The sequence below is a fragment of the Triticum urartu genome, chromosome 4 (assembly GCF_003073215.2).
Source record: "Triticum urartu cultivar G1812 chromosome 4, Tu2.1, whole genome shotgun sequence".
Classification (NCBI taxonomy): Eukaryota; Viridiplantae; Streptophyta; class Magnoliopsida; order Poales; family Poaceae; genus Triticum; species Triticum urartu.
In genome coordinates, this window is record NC_053025.1 from 77,776,405 (window position 1) to 77,794,651 (window position 18,247).

Consider the following 18,247-nt stretch of genomic DNA (forward strand, 5'->3'; position numbering starts at 1 on the left):
GATGGAACATTTTCTACTGAAGCTGGATCATTTTTTCCTTGTAAAGCTAGAACATTTTTTTGAATCATCAGTAACTTTATTCATCAAATAATGGCCATATTGTTTACAATTTTTGGAAGAATAAAGTCCAGGGGAAAAGAGTCCCAATATTCTGAAGCTCTAGTACTAAAGCAATGTTTTGCCAAGCAATCAGCGACAAGGTTGGCTTCCCTATTGTAGAATATGTGAATTGCACGATGTATTGCTCTTCATGCATAGGAACGTATATATGATGTACAAAGGTGGGCCACGGATCTCAACTATACAAGGAACTAGGAGGCAGGCCCAATACACAATATGCACATAACACATATACTCAACACCCCCCGCAGTCGAAGCGGCACCGCGGCTGACGCAAAGACTGGACCGGAACTCCTCAAATGACGTCGTAGGCAAGCTCTTGGTCATGCTATCGGCAAATTGTTGGGAAGTAGGGACGTGCAAAACACGAATATGGCCAAGGGCCACCTATTCCCGAACAAAATGAATATCCACCTCAATATGCTTGGTCCGTCAATGATGCACCGGGTTAGCGGAGAGGTAGACCGCCGAGACGTTGTTGCAGTAGACCACCATGGCACGGTCAATAGGGCAAGAGAGCTCCTGAAGCAGCTGGCGAAGCCACGAACACTCGGCGACGGCATTGGCCACCACACGATACTCAGCCTCAGCACTGGAACGAGAGACCATAGGCTGCCGCTTGGACGACCACGAGATGAGTGAGGGTCCAAGATAGACACAATAGCCTGAAGTGGAGCGACGAGTGTCAGGGCAGCCCGCCAAGTCTGCATCGGAGTAGGCGGCGAGGGCGGTGTCGGCGGAGGCGTGAAGCGTGACGCCAAGATCTGTAGTGCCATAGATAGAGCGGAGAATCCGCTTGACGGCAGCCCGGTGAACGTCTCAAGGAGCATGCATATGAAGACACACCTGCTGCACGGCATACTGTATCTCCGGTCGAGTCAGAGTGAGGTACTGGAGAGCACCAACGATAGACCGATAGAAAGCAGCATCCGAAGCAGGAGAACCATCTGTGGAAGAAAGCTTGGCCTTCATATCAACAGGCCTAGCGGCGGGCTTGCAATAAGCATGCCGACGCACTCGAGGAGCTCGTGAGCGTACTTCCGCTGATGAAGGAAGAAGCCATCCGGACAGCGCACCACCTCGACACCGAGGAAGTAGTGCAAAGGACCCATGTCCTTGATGGCGAACTCAGCGTGAAGACGAGCCATGAGCTGACTGAGGAGACCAGCCGTACATGCCGTCAGGATGATGTCGTCGACATAGAGCAGCAAGTAGGCCGTGTCAGAGCCCTGATGATAGACGAAGAGCGAGGCGTCCGAGCGGGTAGAGCGGAACCCAAGCTGGTGGAGAAACGCCGCGATGCGCTGGTACCAAGCGCGCGAAGCCTGCTTGAGTCCGTATAAGGACCGCGAAAGCAGGCACACGTGGTCGGGAAGCGCCGGGTCAACAAACCCGATGGGCTGCTGGCAGAAGACCTGCTCCTCGAGGTGACCATGGAGGAAGGCGTTGGAGACGTCCATCTGGTGCACCGGCCAAGCACGGGAGACCGCAAGGTGGAGAACCGTCTGTATCGTGCTGGGCTTGACGACTAGAGCGAAGGTGTTGGTGAAGTCGATGCCAGCACGCTGTCGGAAGCCATGAACGACCCAGCACGCTTTGTAGCAATCAAGGGTACCATCAGGACAGAGCTTGTGTTTAAAGGCCCACTTCCCGGTAATCACGTTGGCGTGTCGGGGACGGGGAACAAGCCGCCACGTCCGGTTGCGCAACAGGGCGTCAAACTCCTCTTGCATCGCAGCCATCCAGAGCGGGTCACGAAGAGTGGCTCGAACGGAGGACGGCAATGGCGACGGCTCAGAGGTGGACACCGCATGGACGTAGTCATCCGAGGCGTAGCGCGAGCTCGGCCAAAAAACGCCCGTATGGGCGCGGGTGACCGGACCGGCCACAGGCGCTGGGGGCGCCCGGGGCGCCGAGGGGGCCGCGGGCGCCAACGTCGGGGGCGCCCGGGGGGCCGCGGGCACCGGGGGCGTCGGGGGGCACGGGCGTCGGAGGAGCCACGGGGGCCGCGGGCGCCAACGTCGGGGGCATCGAGGGCGCCAGCGTTGCGGCTGTAGCAGGCGCCGCGTGCGGGGGGCGCGCCTCAAAGCCAGGGGCGGGCCAAGGGAGGCGCGCGAGCGCCCTGGGAGAGGCGTCGAGGAGCCCGTGTTACCAGTGGCGGGAGGAACAGCCGGGGGTACCTGATGAAACGGAAACACATACTCATCAAAGTAAACGTGCCGGGAAGTGAACACACGGTGGGAGACGGGATCGTAGCACCGATATCCCTTGGAGTTGGAGGGGTAGCCGATGAAGATGCAAGCGACAGATTAAGGTGCAAGCTTGTGAGAAGCAGTGTCGGCAGTGCTGGGATAGTAAAGGCACCCAAAAATACGTAAGTCTTCATAAGATGGGGGCGTACCAAAGAGAAGATGGTGAGGTGCGTAGCGGCAGGGTCTAATGTTAAGAAGAAGTGATGCGGTGGCGAGTGCGTCCGGCCAGAAACGAGGCGGCACGTTGGCATGAAACAGGAGCGTGCGAACGCAATCATTCAGAGTGCGAAGGACGTGTTCGGCTCGACCGTTCTGCCGTGAAGTGTACGGACATGTGAGGCGGAAAACTGTGCTGTGATGCGACAAAAAAGATACGGAAAGCGAGGTTGTCGAACTCTTTTCCATTGTCCGTCTAAAGCGCAAGGATGGGACGCCCAAACTGCGTGCGGACATATGAGTAAAAGACCGTCAAGGTAGAGAGTGCATCCGACTTTCTGCGCAAAGGAAAAGTCCACACATAATGAGAATAATCATCAAGAATGACCAGATAATATAAATAGCCCGAGTTACTGGGAACCGGAGAAGTCCACACATAACTATGAATCAACTGAAAAGAAAAAGAAGCAATGGTGGTGGAATTATTAAACGGCAGGCGAACATGTTTGCCGACTCGACAAGCATGACAAGTGTGATCCTCGATCTTATTGCAACTGAAACTGAAACTCCTAAGAATATGACGAAGTGTGACGGAATTGGGATGACCCAAGCGAGCGTGCCAGAGATCGACGCCAGCGGAGAGAGCAACCGGTGCGGTGGTGGTGGATGAAGCCGAGTGCACTGGATAGAGCTCGTCGGGGTTGTCACATCGGTGAAGTACCATCCTGGTTCGAGCGTCTTTGACACAAAAACCAAGCTCGTCAAATTCAACGGTAACAGGATTTTCACGAGTGAAACAACGAACGGAAATGAGATTCTTAATAAGATGAGGTGATACAAGTATGTTAGACAAAGATAATGGAGTAGAAGTAGAAGGAAAAGAAGTGTGCCCAACATGTGTGATAGGAAGTGTGGAACCGTCGCCGACAATGATGCGGCGGTCGGTAGAGACAGGAGTGAAGGAGGCAAGGTTACCAGGATGAGCAAACATGTGAGCCGTAGCACTGGTGTCCATGTACCAACCATCACCTCCAGTGTAGTTGTTCAGCGTAGGAGCGGCATGCAACCCGGTGAGGAACACCGGGTCCCAGGGCGCCAGCGGCAGGGCCAGCAAGGGGGACGGAGACGCCATGGGGAAGCCGTAGCCGCCGCTCAACGGCTGTGGTGGGTACGCTCCATACAGCCCCGACTGCAACTACGGTGCCGGATAGGCCGGATGGCTTGCCGGGAAAACCTACAGGCCCACTGTCAGATGCTGCAGGTGCTGGGCACCGTCTGGCTGCTGCCCAGCGGGCGAGTGTTGGCCCGCTGACGACCCCCACCAATACCCGGGAGACCCGTACGCGGGTGGAGCACCGTACGTGAATGCGGGCGGAGTCCCGTATGCCCCGTATGTAGGATTCCCGTACATGGAAACAGGCACGTCGTAGGTGGCGGCAGGGCCGCGCCATAGGCCGCCGGCGGCGGGACGACAGAGGCGGCGGTAGACGGGCCTGGTGACGCCATTGCTGGTCCAACGACGGTGATCGGCGCAGTTGGGCGGCAGCAGCAGGAGGTTTCGGTGACGCGGGTGGCAGCGGCTGGCGAGGCAGTTGGGCGGTCGGCTGCAGGCGATACTAGCCACGTACTAGCAAATAGTGGTCAAACAGTAGCTTCACGTGAAAGTAGTACTGTTTGAAGTAGTACTCGATGATTGGATTTGCCTTCACGTGGAGTTGCAGCCGCGTGAACGCAACGACTCGGCGGATTTGATGTATGCAGGACGAGCGACTGGGCGGGCGAGCGCGTGCGGCTGGCGATCGAATCAGGCGAGACTGGCCGTGCTGGATAGCGCACGCGGCAGAGGAGTTGGGCAGGGCGTGTAGCGCTGCTGGGTTGCGCGCGGCTGAGAGGAGCAGTGGCCGGCGTGGGCGGCGGTGGCAAGGCTTCGGCGGCGGCGCAGGGGAGGTGCGTGGTGGCAGCGGCAGAAGCGGAAGGCTAGGGTTAGAATTTAAAAACTGATACCATGTAGAATATGTAAATTGCACGATATATTGCTTTTCGTAGGGATGGAGCCAGAATTTGCACATGAGGGGGGCGAAGGTCACACAAAAGATTTTTCTTTTCCAAACACACAAGTAACCGTATGTCGCTTTGTATTAGAATTTTATTTGAATGATAAAGCACAATACATCTAACACAATATATCTAAACAATACCACTGAGATAAAAGAAATAGCAACAATATTCTGGTCAATATGAAAAAGGTTCATATGATTAGATTATAACTACATGCTCATTGAACAATGAGATAGTCTCATCCCGATGACATTTTGTTGCTATTTATTTTCGAGTATAGCAATAATGTCTAAGTAAGTCGTCTCGTATGAACCAAAAAACGCATCTAATATGTAAATTAATAAAGTGACGTACAAATCCAAGTGAAGCAGTATTGATTAGTTTGCGCCGTGTGGTAAACTAGTTAATTAGACAGAATCAAGAAGCACTAGTTAATTAGACAACAACTGTGAAATCCATTAGAAAATAACTACCCTGGATGTGGTACCTGATTGCTTGAGGAATAAATAAGCTCATCGATGGGTGCCCCATAGCATGGACGTCGGCGTCTCCTCATCCCGGCAGGATCTACTCAGGCAAAGGCAAGGCCAACGGGCTTGGATAGATGGCGCCGCGACGGCTGGTGACGAGCATAGCAGGGAGCGGCGCACAAGCAGAATCGGTGATCGATCTGAACAGCTTGCGCTAGGTCACAATTCACCATCGCCTAATAATATGGGCTCTGTTGTGGGCTTCGGTACGTACAGGCTACGGACGTTTTTGGGCCTTAATGTACTTTTTTTACAGGAGTAATTAAGTACCATTGGCCATTAGCGGAGCCAAATCCTATTCGGCGCCTTTTGCGCCCGATACTGTTCATTCTACTAACGGGCGCACACCCCTCGTCACGTCTGGGCCGGCCCATTTTTCTGTTTCTAAGAAGCAAAAACAGGGCAAGATCTGGGATTTGAACCCGCGACGAGCTGGCCAGTGTAAGTCGGGACAACCACCAGACCACTTCTCATGTTGTGATTGCGTATATGTTTTGCCTTCTTTTCTTCTTCTTCCTTTCTTTTTTTTTCTTTTTTCTGTTCTTTTATTCTTTATTTTTCTAATCCGAGAAACTTTCTTTCTTCATGATTTTTTTCTGCAAAATTGATGAACGTTTTTCAATTTTTGATGAACTTTTTCAAATTCAATGAGTTGGCTTTGTCAAATTCGGTGAACTGTTTTCCAAATTCGATGAACTTTTTCAAATTTTGATGATTTTTTTTGAAATTCCATGAACTTTTTTCCAATTTCGATGAACTTTTTTCAAATTCAATGAACTTTTTTTCAAATTCAGTGAACTATTTTTCATTTTTGATGATTTTTTTTCAAATTTTGATGAACTTTTTTCAAATTCCATGAACTTTTATTGAAATTTGATGAACTTTTTTCAAAATCAATGAAGTTTTTGCAAATTTGATGAACATTTTTTCAAATTCGATGAACTTTTTTCAAAATCAATGAACTTTTTTCAAAGTCGATGAATGTTTTTTCAAAATCGATGAACTTTTTCAAAATTTATGAACTTTCTTGAAAATCGATGAACCTTTTCCAATTTCAATGAACTTTTTGAATTTGTCAATGTTTTTTGAATACATGAACTTTTTTTTAATTCGTGATGTTTTTTAAAATCTGTGGACATTCGAAATTTGTTCAGATTTCTTTTCAAAAGAAATTCCATTTTTCTCAAGAGCGCGGCTAAAATATACTCCCTCCGTTCCTAAATACTTGTCTTTCTAGGCATTTCAACAAGTGACTACATACTGAGAAAAATGAGTGAATCTATACTTTCAAATATGTCTACATATATATGTAGTAGTCATTTAAAATGTCTAGGAAGACAAATATTTAGGAACGGAGGGAGTAGTTGTTAGACTTTTCGCGTTGCAATCTTTTCGGAATGGTTGTATTGGTCTAGTGGTTATTCAACCATGCATAGGAGCTTAATGGTGTGGGTTCGAATCCTCACGGGAGCATCGTTTGCGTTTGTTTTTTCCTGACGAATACATTTTTGCACTGCCCCTTCTGTTCATGGGCCGGCCCATTCGCGAGCTACAGTGCATGCCAGTTGCGCCAACCGACCCATACAGTAGTATTAGGCTGATCGATTCATTGGGGCCGATCGATGAGGGGGGTCTAGCCCCTGCTCCACCCCCCCCCCCTCCGCCTCTGGCTCTTCGTGCATAGACATGTATATATGATGTATAAAGTGGGTCACAGGCCTCAACTATATAAGAAACTAGAAGGTAGACCCAATACACAATATGCACATAGCACATATACTCAACACCTACAACATCGAACACAACTAACAGTTGAAAACTCCATCGCCAAGATTGTTGCTTCAACTATAATTGCAGCATCACCTCCCATGTAGGTATCTGGGTTCGAATCCTCACGGGAGCATCGTTTGCGTTTGTTTTTTCCTGACGAATACATTTTTGCACTGCCCCTTTTGTTCATGGGCCGGCCCATTCGCGAGCTACAGTGCGCGCCAGTTGCGCCAACCGACCCATACAGTAGTATTAGGCTGATCGATTCATTGGGGCCGATCGATGAGGGGGGTCTAGCCCCTGCTCCCCCCCTCCGTCTCTGGCTCTTCGTGCATAGGCATGTATATATGATGTACAAAGTGGGTCACGGGCCTCAACTATATAAGAAACTAGAAGGTAGACCCAATACACAATATGCACATAGCACATATACTCAACACCTACAACATCGAACACAACTAACAGTTGAAAACTCCATCGCCAAGATTGTTGCTTCAACTATAATTGCAGCATCACCTCCCATGTAGGTATCTAGGTCTGCAGCCGCCTCAAGAGCATTCATGCTGTCTGATTCAATAGCAATTTTGGTGCATCCTATATTAGCAGCAAGGATCAGCCTATACCTGATTGCATTAATTTCTGCTGAATCTGCCGAAGGGACATAAGCCAAAACCCAGCTTGCCGCTGCAACGAAATTCCCCTGGTCATCTCTTGCAATGGCTCCACAAGCCCCGGCCAATGTATCAGCATGAAAAGACGTGTCCACGTTGATTTTCACAATACCTGAGTCAGGTTTCCTCCATATCCGGTCTATCTTTCGGCTTGGCTGGTTTGGTGAATTTGCTCATACAAAATTTGTAGTCAGTACCCTAATCGACAAGGCCGTTCTGTCACGGGTCTGTATGGTTTCCCCTTTCACCGCTTGTCTCCGCTGCCACCAGATGTACCACATGGTCACTAGTATAAGCTAGAACAATTTTTACATGAAGCTCGAACATTTTTCTCATGATGAGGCTGGAGATGCATTTAATACCTTCCTATTTTATGAAACAAATCACATATATTTCCTGATGCTTTTATTTAAGCTGCTACGTTTATCTTTTCTTTCGAACATGGGATCCAGTATTGCTTTATTGGGAGGATTGTTTTATACTGTAATATTTATGTTTAATTACCGTGTTACCTAATAAAACATGCATCCACTACAATTTTTCTTGAAGAAATAAATACAATAAACTAATAATCATAAAGATTGCAGGGAAAAGAAAGAACGGAAAATAGAGAAACGGGCCAATTCCTGCCCCCGAGCTGGGTCGCTGTTTCCCGCTGGGCCTGGGCCGGCTCGTCGCCTGACGTAAGTCTCTGTTCTTTCACCAGCCCTCCGTTCCCCTCTCTCTCCCTCTCTTTCCTGGCGGCGCCGCCCTCTTCGTCTTGCCCCTTCGCCGGCGACGAGCATCCAACCACCTGGTACGCCCTTCCCTTCCCTTTCATCTTTCCATAACCGAGCACCCGGAACCCTGATGCAGATATTTGTATCCGGATCTGACACAGTTACCAGCACAGCAGCATTGTAGAGTACCCACTAACTTCGATTTCTTGCAAAAATTATGACCCATGTCCTATACTGGATCCGCCCCTGGTTTACTCCGCAATTTCTTCGCAGCGTGCGGGCCTCAGGATGCAATCTTTGCTCCGGAATGTCTGCCGAGCCGGAAGCCGCGGGGCTGCGGCGAGGCTCCTGGAGTTTGCTGCTCCTGTAGCCACTCAGCCGGGGGCTACGCCGCCATCCTCGGCCATCAAACACCTCAGCACTTACGGGTTCACTCCTCCAACTGGGGTAGGATTCTTGTCCTCTTTTGTGTCTTCTTCGAATTTGTCCAGGTCATGTCATATGGATCAATTTCTTTGCGTGCAGAATCGGTTCATTTCATGTCATGGTGTGACTGCTTCCTCTGGTTTCTGCGCGGAGGTTCTCATGCCGAGGGGTTTGTCGACGGTGGGAAGTGCTGAGGTTGCCTCGGACGAGGACGATTCCAGCTCCCCTGCGGTTGAGCACCCCCCACGCATCAAGTTCAAGAGGCCCGACAAGACTGCCAGGCACATTATGAATGTAAACTTTGTGTTACTTGCAGGAACTACTAGTCTACTAAGTATATAACATCCAGTAGCCGCAATGTTACCGCAAAAGCATAAAACTGCTTGTTATATTCTTTGTCTGGGTTTGCAGATCTTGAACAAAGAGGCGGTTGATAAGGTCCGTTCGGAGAGGGAGATCCCTGATGTGCAGCCTGGATGCATCATTCAGATGAGATTGGTATAGCATTTCACATTCCTGCTTTAGCGCTCTCCAGATACATTTCTGGCACTGATCCTGTGAATAAACAGCAAGTTCCTGAGAACAAACGGCGAGAGTCTACATTGAAAGGGATTGTGATAGCAAGGCGCAATGCTGGGATAAATACAACCTTCAGATTGCGTAGATTAGTAGCTGGTGTGGGAGTTGAGTCCGTCTTTCCACTGTAAGTCAAACCAAACATGTGCTCTTCTACTCCATTGTTTTTTGAAATATTTATACTGCTTTGTCTTGGAACATATCATGCTGAGATTGAAGTACCTCTTGGTTCTGTTATATCCTTTATTCAAATCTGGCAACAATTCAACAACCACTAAACGTCATGTTCTTAGTGGGCTACTTCTCCCTGTCCGTTAGGATATCAGACAGGGAGTTCTTGTCCCTTGTTTGTGAGTAACCTTACAATATCCTTTCTCTCAAAAAGAAAATACCTAACAATATCCCCGGATAAATTAAGGCCAGTGAAACAGTAGCTGTGTAATTCCTGTGTGAGAAATCTAGTTGGATGTTTGCAGAACTGAGAAGACTGCTCACTGCTCAGGTAGTAAAGTTTTTGTCATGCTGGTATTGCTGATGTTGGGGGAGAGGCCCAAGGGCTAACTTGTGGGAGGACTCTCCCCTATTTGCTACTCCCTCCGTTCACAAATATAAGATGTTCTGGATATTTCAATATGGACTACATACAAACTGAAATGAGCGAATAAACACACTAAAACGTGTCTATATATATCCGATTCAGAAAAAAGATAGAACATCTTATATTGTGAACGGAGGGAGTAGTTGTTTTCCTCACTCTTTCCCATCTCCTGCATTTGCTAGTTTTATCTTGTCACACTCCCATCCCCTGTCTCCTGTTTAGGCTAGATAACCAACAGCCGACTTCCTTATGTTCCTCTAGTTTCTCATTTGCTGATGAGAACAATCAAACTAGATTCATCTGGTCCTTCCATTTGTTGTAAATCCATGCATACTATATTCTGGTCCATGCTATGGTACATACTTAGGTAATGACCCTGAAATAAGTTAATGATGAGATGGCACAGCTAGTTTCTGGTACCAAGTAGGCACATATGATCCCTTTGGCTATTTTGTGGAATGATTGACATGACTGCTTGTGCCCTTTTAGCTTCCTGTTCGAAGTGGAGGTTGTAGTTCCATAAACACGTCATCCGGTTATGTTCAAATCCCAATTGTTCTGACCTTGTGGCCTTTTCTTTGTTTGTTCTGCATTTTCTGTGGAAACAAATACATTCAAAGAATGCTACAAGTAGCAGTTTATATGTTTTTTTTTCTTTTGATTCTCAGGATCTTTGTGCTCTGTTCTGCAGTTATATGTATGTATTCAACTTTTAATATTTAGACCTAGCATAACTAGAATTAAACTTGAAAGATATCGACATATGATTACATATAACCCCTGCATCTTTGCCAGCATATATGATACTACCTCCGATCCACTATTATAATATTTTCCAACTTTTTTCTGATTTGGGTGTATATAGACTCATTTTAGTGTGTTTGTTCACTCATTTCTGTCCATATGTAGTCCATATTGAAATATCCAAAGCATCTTATATTTCTGGACAGAGGGAGTACTAGCTAGATTGATTTGAGCTTCCCATTATTTATGATTTTTTAAGTTTATTGTTGTTTGAATGGCCACATGTCTTTCTCCTAATTAGCTATCAAGTATTTGCTTGGATTATATTTCTGATGCGACTTTCTCTTTTCCATTCAGTTACTCACCAAACATCAAAGAAATGAAGATCTTGGACAGGAAGAAAGTCAGGAGAGCTAAGCTGTATTACCTGAGAGACAGGATGAATGCACTTAGAAAATGAGGCTTTCGGCTAGGATTTTCCCCCTGTTGGATCAACCAGCATGGTTTCTGACGGAGCGACGGTTGCAGTCTGAGAATCGCACCTATTTGGTCTCATCTTTGTAAAGCCATAGTTTGTACTTCTCATAGTGGGGATGAGGTCTCTTGCTTGCCATTATTTACCTAGTACGTATTTGCCTTTATCATAACAAAGCTGGAATATTTGACGCATCAAAGTGAAACTATTATTATAACATGCTTCCTGCCATCGAGATTACCGTTCTCATGCCAAATCTGTAAAGTGTTTATTCACATTTCACAGAAATGTCTCTCAGTAGCACCGTTCTCATGCCAAATCTGTAAAGTGTTTATTCACATTTCACAGAAATGTCTCTCAGTAGCAACCCGCGCATCATGCAATGCAAGGATGGAAGGGGCAGAGCTGCTGGGTGCACTTGGGTACATCATCTATCTGTCTAGCTAGATGATACCCTGTGTGGTTGACGCGGTAATCTTATTCAAAGAAATGCATAATTAGGTGCTACACAAATAACTAAAACTAATGAAATTAAGATGTAACAGTATTCTCGATTTACCCTTCAAAAATATTAAGAAAATATAAAGCATATAACAAAATGATGTATAAAGGAGAATAAAAATTGGATTGCAGTTAAGAGTGACATTTCTAAAAAGAGTGAAGGATCACCTATGTGGTTATCCTCCCAACACATATACCGTGTCTATGAGAGCACAGTGTTTAGTGCAAAAAAATTACGGATGACTTACATGCATGAACCGATGATGTGGCATGGCAGTGCCAATGGATATAGCTAATGCAAAAAATATAACTTGTAACTTATATGCATAGCTTGCTGACGTAACATGGTTGCATGGCTAGAAGAAATATAGTGGGTTGTAGATATTTAGCAATAGAGGAAAAGAGTGTTGTTTCTAATAAACAAGTGAAGGTCAACTGTACAGCCATACAGGTATGCTCCAAGCGCCCAACACACGTACCATGTCTAGGAGAACACAAAATCTAATGCAAAAAATAATAACCAATGACTTACATGCATGAAATGATGAGGTGGCAGCGTTGCATCGATATGCTAGTGGAAAAAAATATAACTTATAACTTACATACATGGCTTGTTGATGTGGCATGGTTGCATGGCTAGGAAAAATATGTAGTGGGTTGTAGTGCATGTCACAATTTAAATGCAATACTCATCTAAAACTTACTTAGAATGCACTAATGGATGTTGCATGGTAGAGGATTCTCATGCATATATCGAACGAATGGTGGTGAATCAAGCTAGTAAATCTAATAGCCACAACAATTTTGATGATGCGAAAGCATGCATGTTAAGAACATTAGAAGTAGGGGGGATCACTCTTTTAGCTATATATAATATAGAATGGGATATAGGATACACATTTGAATTTGGGTGCAGTACCTTGGCACGTTGGCATCTGATGTAGCATGCGAGCGGGTGTGGGAGTTTGTGCATGTAGAACTTTTCAATAGGAGTGCATGTAGGGAAATAATTATCATATTGTTGTTGATAGGATACCTAGTAGATTAACCACGGGTTCATTACCCTGTTCCTTGTAACCATTATAACATCATGTAGACAGTGCTTAGCTTGCTATGAAGCAATGGAGTTGGGACCACACTAGTTGACAGGTTATTATATTTGGATAACTATTTAATAACAATTTAGTGAATGAATCATCTGGGCGGATTGGCTTTGATTGGGTCTTTGAAACTTTGCAGGTTGAGACTGTCATCCAAGTTCAAAGGGATTACACGAGTTCCATGTAAGTAGTTTTCACGTGTAACCGCGATTCATATGAGCCCTGTCGAGTAAGTTATGGGAACCTGACCTGGCAGACTAGCTGATAGTTAGAATGAAGGTTGTATGGGTCTACCACGTGGTATGGGCTATTGCTTCCCAAAAGTCTCATCTTTGTCTATCTGGCTACTCCAGTGGAGTTTAGCAGCAAAAGTGTGTGACCAGGCCTTGCAGGTAAAGTACACAAACCTATGTAGCCTGTATACACCGATCAAGATTAGTCGTGTCCTCATTTATGGACATTTTGAGCAACTCGGTCGGGAGCTGTCTGGAAGATATCATCACATTTCTTATAACTAACTTTGATGGGTTAAACTATGGGACATGCCTATGTTTGGTGACACTGATGGTGTGATGCTATTGGTTGAGCTAGTGAATTGCAGTTCTAGGGCTATTGTGTGATGCAGTGGGCCAAGTATGCTACAGATCTGCTGGAGTACCCAATATGTCCTATGTATAGAGTAGATCCAACTATATACAAAGATTGGAAAATCATTTATTGCTTTCTACAAAAGAAACCAACCTACACTTTTCCCAAAAGTATGATTTAGGTCTGTTATAGTTTCTGGTGAAAGTTGCCAATACATTCGATGTATTAACCCTTGTGGCTCTAACGTATCATATTGCTGTTGCGGAACACAATAATATCAAAAAAAATTCCTACGCACACGCAAAATCCATCTAGGTGGTGCATAGCAACAAGAGGGGATACAGTTGTCTAGGTACCTGTAACGCTCTGAGACCGTTGCGCCAGGTGTCTTCCAGTTATTCGCTGTTGTTGCCTTGTCATTTGTTTGCGTGTCATGCATTTCATATCATGTCATCATGTGCATCGCATTTGCATACGTGTTTGTCTCATGCATCTGAGCATTTTCCCCGTTGTCCGTTTCACGATCTGACACTCCTATGTCCTCCTGCGCCCCCTTTTGCCTCTTTGCGTGTGCGAGTGTTAAAAATTCTCGGATTGGACCGAGATTTGCCAAGCGACCTTGGTACACCACCGGTAGACCGCCTGTCAAGTTTCATGCCATTTGGAGTCCGTTTGATACTCCAACGGTTAACGGGGGAACCGTAAAGGCCTCATGTGTGTTGCAGCCCAACACCCCTCCAAAGTGGCCCACAACCCATCCAAACCCCCTCTATCCTCTCGGTCATTCGATCACGATCGCGTGGCCGAAAACCGCACTCCATTTGGACTCTCCAAACTCCCCCTACCTATAAATAAGTGTCTCCCTCCGAAATCTCGCGGATGAAACCCTAGCAAACTTCCTCTCCGCGCCGCCGGACAAAAACCCCGCTACCCGGACATGTCCGCCGCCCTCAGCCACGTCGCCCGGAGCAATCCCGGAGCGACACGTCAGCTCCGCCGCCTCCCGCGCCCAACCGCAGCTTGCCACGTGTCCCGACCGCTCCTCTCCACCGCGCCGGCCCATCGGGCCCATCGCGGACCCGTCCGGCCCGTTTGCTGCCGCCGCGTGCCCGCTACTCGCCGGCGCTTCACCGGAGTTTCTCACCACCGCCACCGCACCGGACCTCGTCTCCACCCCAGCGCCTCGGCATCCGCGTCCCCGTCCTGCACGTCAGCTCCGCCGTCTACCCGCGTCGGAGCCTCGCGCCTCGGGTCACCGTTCATCGGAGAACGCCTCGCCGGAACCTTCCTGTCTCGTCGCCGGCGCCTGCGCCAAGATCCGCCGCCGCCATGGCGTTCGACGTCGTCCTCCGCCTCGGATCCCGTCGCGTTTGCTCTTCCGGTCGCCCTGGCCTTTCGCCGGAGTGCCGCCCCGCCTTGCCGGAGGAGCGCCGCCGCCCCTGCCTCCCTCGATCCAGGCGGGATCAAGGAGGACGACGCCCTTGCGCCCTGGGCCTCCTCCCACGTCTGTGGGCCGCCGTGCCCAGATCCGGACCACCGCATTGCTGCCACGTCAACTGGGCCAAGCCCACTGGGTGAGCTGCCTTAAGTCTCGCCCTGAGCACGTTTTCCCTATTCCCCGCTTGTCTCTGTTTTTTTCTTCAGAAAACGACTAAGTCCTCAGATCCTCTTAATTTGTGCCCCTCTTCATCATGCCATAACTTCATCACCGTAGCTCCGTTTCATGCGCATAATATATCAAATTGTTCATCTGGATGTGCTCTTCATTTTGTTCCATTGTGCCATGCTTGTTTGAGTCCATCTTGGTGCCCAAATTGTTGATGCAAGAGTGCTATAAAATGTTAGGTGCTGATTCTTATCAGTTTATGGACATTTGTCATTTTTTCCATGATTATTGTGTGCTGCATATGGCCTTGAGCTCTACATGTGTTTTGGGCTATGCCATGCCATCTTTACAGGGGTGTATGCCATGTATTTTTGTAATCAATTTGGTGACTAGCACATGCATGCAAAGTAGCTCTCGTAATGTTGCTGATTTCAGGAACTTAGAATTTCACTAAGTCATTTCCCTGCTGTTATTTTAATGCCATGTATTCTTGTTGCTTCAGGGTGATCCATGCTTCTTTTGAGTATGTTCAGTAAGGATGATTTTGCGATATTGTTATGCTCTATCCATACATGCCCTTGTTTGCATTTATGGAGTGCCCTAGCATGACTCAATATTGCTCTACTTTTGCTATAAAATGTTCTTGCCAGATTGTTTACGTGTTAATCAATTTTGCCAAGGTTGTTGTAGTTGATCCATGCATGCTATGAGATTGTTCTTGCCATGTTTAGCTTCTTCATCATGTCTTCTTGCTGGTAGTATGCTTAGTTTGTCATGCAATGCCTTGTGTTGAGTGCATCGAGCTCGCAAACATGCTTTTCATAATTCTGTTTATGCCATGTCCAGTTTTCTGCTAAGTCTGAATCTATTAACGAAACTTGCTACGTTTACATGGGTGCCATCATATCTTATGATCCTTTTTGGCTTATGGTCAGTAAGGGACTTTTGTTATATGCTTTGAGTAGATTCATGCCATGCCTTGTTTTGCTATGTTTTGATCCTGTAGCATGTTGTTATCTTGCTCTAAACATTGCTTCCTGATGTTAATTCCTGGCATGTTAGTATTTTCACAAAGTCTGTGATGTTGTTATCTTTTGCCCTTTTGCCATGCTTTTTTGAACCTGCTCTTGTGTGTTTTAGCCGTAGCTCAGTGTTCATCTTTTGTCAAGCATCTTGAGTAGATCACTTCTATGTGCTTTGTTGCTATGTTGGGGTGCAGTAGCTTAGTTTCTTGTTGCATTCTAGATGGCATCGTGCTGTTAATCGCAGAATTGTGCCATTATTGTTTTGCTTGCCATTTGCAAACCGTGCATCCGATTCCGGTGATCTTTATATCGATTTCGACCGAAATCAACTCATATTTCCAGTGGCGCACTTGGTTTGCCAAGTTGAGGCCTGATTCAATCTTTTCCTTCCAGAGCACGCATATGCATTGCATAGCACATCCCGCATTCATGCCTTGTTTTGCGTCATGTTACTTGCGCATTGCACCATGGTTGATTGTGGTTTCCTTTGCTTGTGTTCTGGCCTTGGGTAGAGCTGGGAGACGAGTTCGTGATCGAGGAACCCGTTGAGTATGCTTTCGAGGATCAAGCTTTCGTTAACCTCTGAGAACTTGGCAGGCAAGATGACCATACCCTCGAAATCACTTCTATCTTTGCTTGCTAGTTGCTCGCTCTTTTGCTATGCTGCGATACCTACCACTTGCTATATCATGCCTCCCATATTGCCATGTCAAGTCTCTAACCCACCTTGTCCTAGCAAACCGTTGTTTGGCTATGTTACCGCTTTGCTCAGCCCCTCTTATAGCGTTGCTAATTGTAGGTGAAGATGGAGTTTGTTCCTTATTGGAACATGTTTATTGTTGGGATATCATTATTATATCTTGTTTACTTTAATGCATCTATATACTTGGTAAAGGGTGGAAGGCTCGGCCTTATGCCTGGTGTTTTGTTCCACTCTTGCCGCCCTAGTTTCCGTCATACCGGTGTTATGTTCCTTGATTTTGCGTTCCTTACACGGTTGGGTTATAATGGGAACCCCTTGACAGTTCGCCTTGAATAAAACTCCTCCAGCAAGGCCCAACCTTGGTTTTACCATTTGCCACCTAGCCTTTTTTCCCTTGGGTTCTGCAGACTCAAGGGTCATCTTTATTTTACCCCCCGGGCTAGTGCTTGTCTAAGTGTTGGTCCGAACCTGTCAGCAGCCGATGGCCACCAGGGGAAACTCTGGGCTGGCCTACCGGAATCTTGGACAATCCGGTGTTGCCCTGAGAACGAGATATGTGCAGCTCCTATCAGGATGTCGGCACATCGGGCGGCTTTGCTGGTCTTGTTTTACCATTGTTGAAATGTCTTGTAACCGGGATTTCGAGTCTGATCGGGTCGTCCTAGGAGAAGGAATATCCTTCGTTGACCGTGAGAACTTGTGATGGGCTAAGTTGGGACACCCCAGCAGGGTTTTGAACTTTCGAAAGCCGTGCCCGCGGTTATGGGCAGATGGGAATTTGTTAATATCCAGTTGTAGAAAACTTGACACTTAACTTAAATTAAAATGCATCAACCGCGTGTGTAGCCGTGATGGTCTCTTCTCGGCGGAGTCCGGGAAGTGAACACGGTTCTTGTGTTATGCTTGAACGTAAGTAGTTGTAGGATCACTTCTTAATCACTTCTAGTTCACGACCGTTGCATTGCTTCTCTTCTCGCTCTTATTTGCGTAAGTTAGCCACCATATATGCTAGTGCATTGCTGCAGCTCCACCTCACTACCTTTTCCCTACCCATAAGCTTAAATAGTCTTGATCGTGAGGGTGTGAGATTGCTGAGTCCTCGTGACTCACAGATTACTTCAAACAGTTGCAGGTGCCAAAGATACCAGTGTAGGTGACGCAACCGAGCTCAAGGAGGAGCTCGATGAAGTTCGTGTTCGTTGTGGTTTCGTTTCCAGTTGATCAGTAGTGGAGCCCAGTCGGGGCGATCGGGGATCTTTTGCATTAGGGGTTGTCTTTCTTTATTTGGTTCCGTAGTCGGACCTTGATTGTTTTCTAGATGATGTAATGCTATATTTATGTATTGTGTGAAGTGGCGATTGTAAGCCAACTCTTTATCCCTTTCTTTTCAGTATATGGGATGTGTAAAGATTACCCCTCTCGCGACATGCCTACAATGCGGTTATGCCTCTAAGTCGTGCTCCGACACGTGGGAGATATAGCCGCATCGTGGGTGTTGCAGTACCCTCGTAGACCGTAAGCGAAAGCATTATGACAACGCGATTGATGTAGTCGCACGTCTTCATGATCCGGCCGATCCTAGCACCGAAGGTATGGCACCTCCGCGATCTGCACACGTTCAGCTCGGTG

General features: G+C 47.0%; 1 protein-coding gene across 2 annotated transcripts; it reads left to right on the forward strand.

Moving 5' to 3' along the window:
• Positions 1-8,201: 8,201 nt before the first annotated feature.
• LOC125550772 (50S ribosomal protein L19, chloroplastic-like) lies at positions 8,202-11,330 on the forward strand. 2 transcript variants are annotated; one of them, XM_048713859.1, is made up of 6 exons: positions 8,203-8,353; positions 8,550-8,723; positions 8,802-8,996; positions 9,114-9,200; positions 9,272-9,405; positions 10,978-11,330. In XM_048713859.1, exons 2-6 carry the CDS (start codon positions 8,565-8,567, stop codon positions 11,078-11,080), a joined length of 678 nt encoding a protein of 225 aa, XP_048569816.1. In that variant the 5' UTR covers positions 8,203-8,353; positions 8,550-8,564; the 3' UTR covers positions 11,081-11,330. The 2 variants fall into 2 exon arrangements, with proteins under 2 accessions (XP_048569815.1, XP_048569816.1); XM_048713858.1 differs by having other exon boundaries at positions 8,202-8,353; positions 8,550-8,996.
• The last annotated feature ends 6,917 nt before the right edge of the window (positions 11,331-18,247 follow it).

What these genes read in the sequence shown, in the direction of transcription:
- LOC125550772 (XM_048713858.1), top strand. Translation starts at nt 8,565, where the DNA reads ATGCAATCTTTGCTCCGGAATGTCTGCCGAGCCGGAAGCCGCGGGGCT. An exon ending in CTGCCAGGCACATTATGAAT is followed by an intron (nt 8,997 to 9,113) that starts GTAAACTTTGTG and finishes CTGGGTTTGCAG; the next exon opens with ATCTTGAACAAAGAGGCGGT. An exon ending in GTTGAGTCCGTCTTTCCACT is followed by an intron (nt 9,406 to 10,977) that starts GTAAGTCAAACC and finishes TTTTCCATTCAG; the next exon opens with TTACTCACCAAACATCAAAG.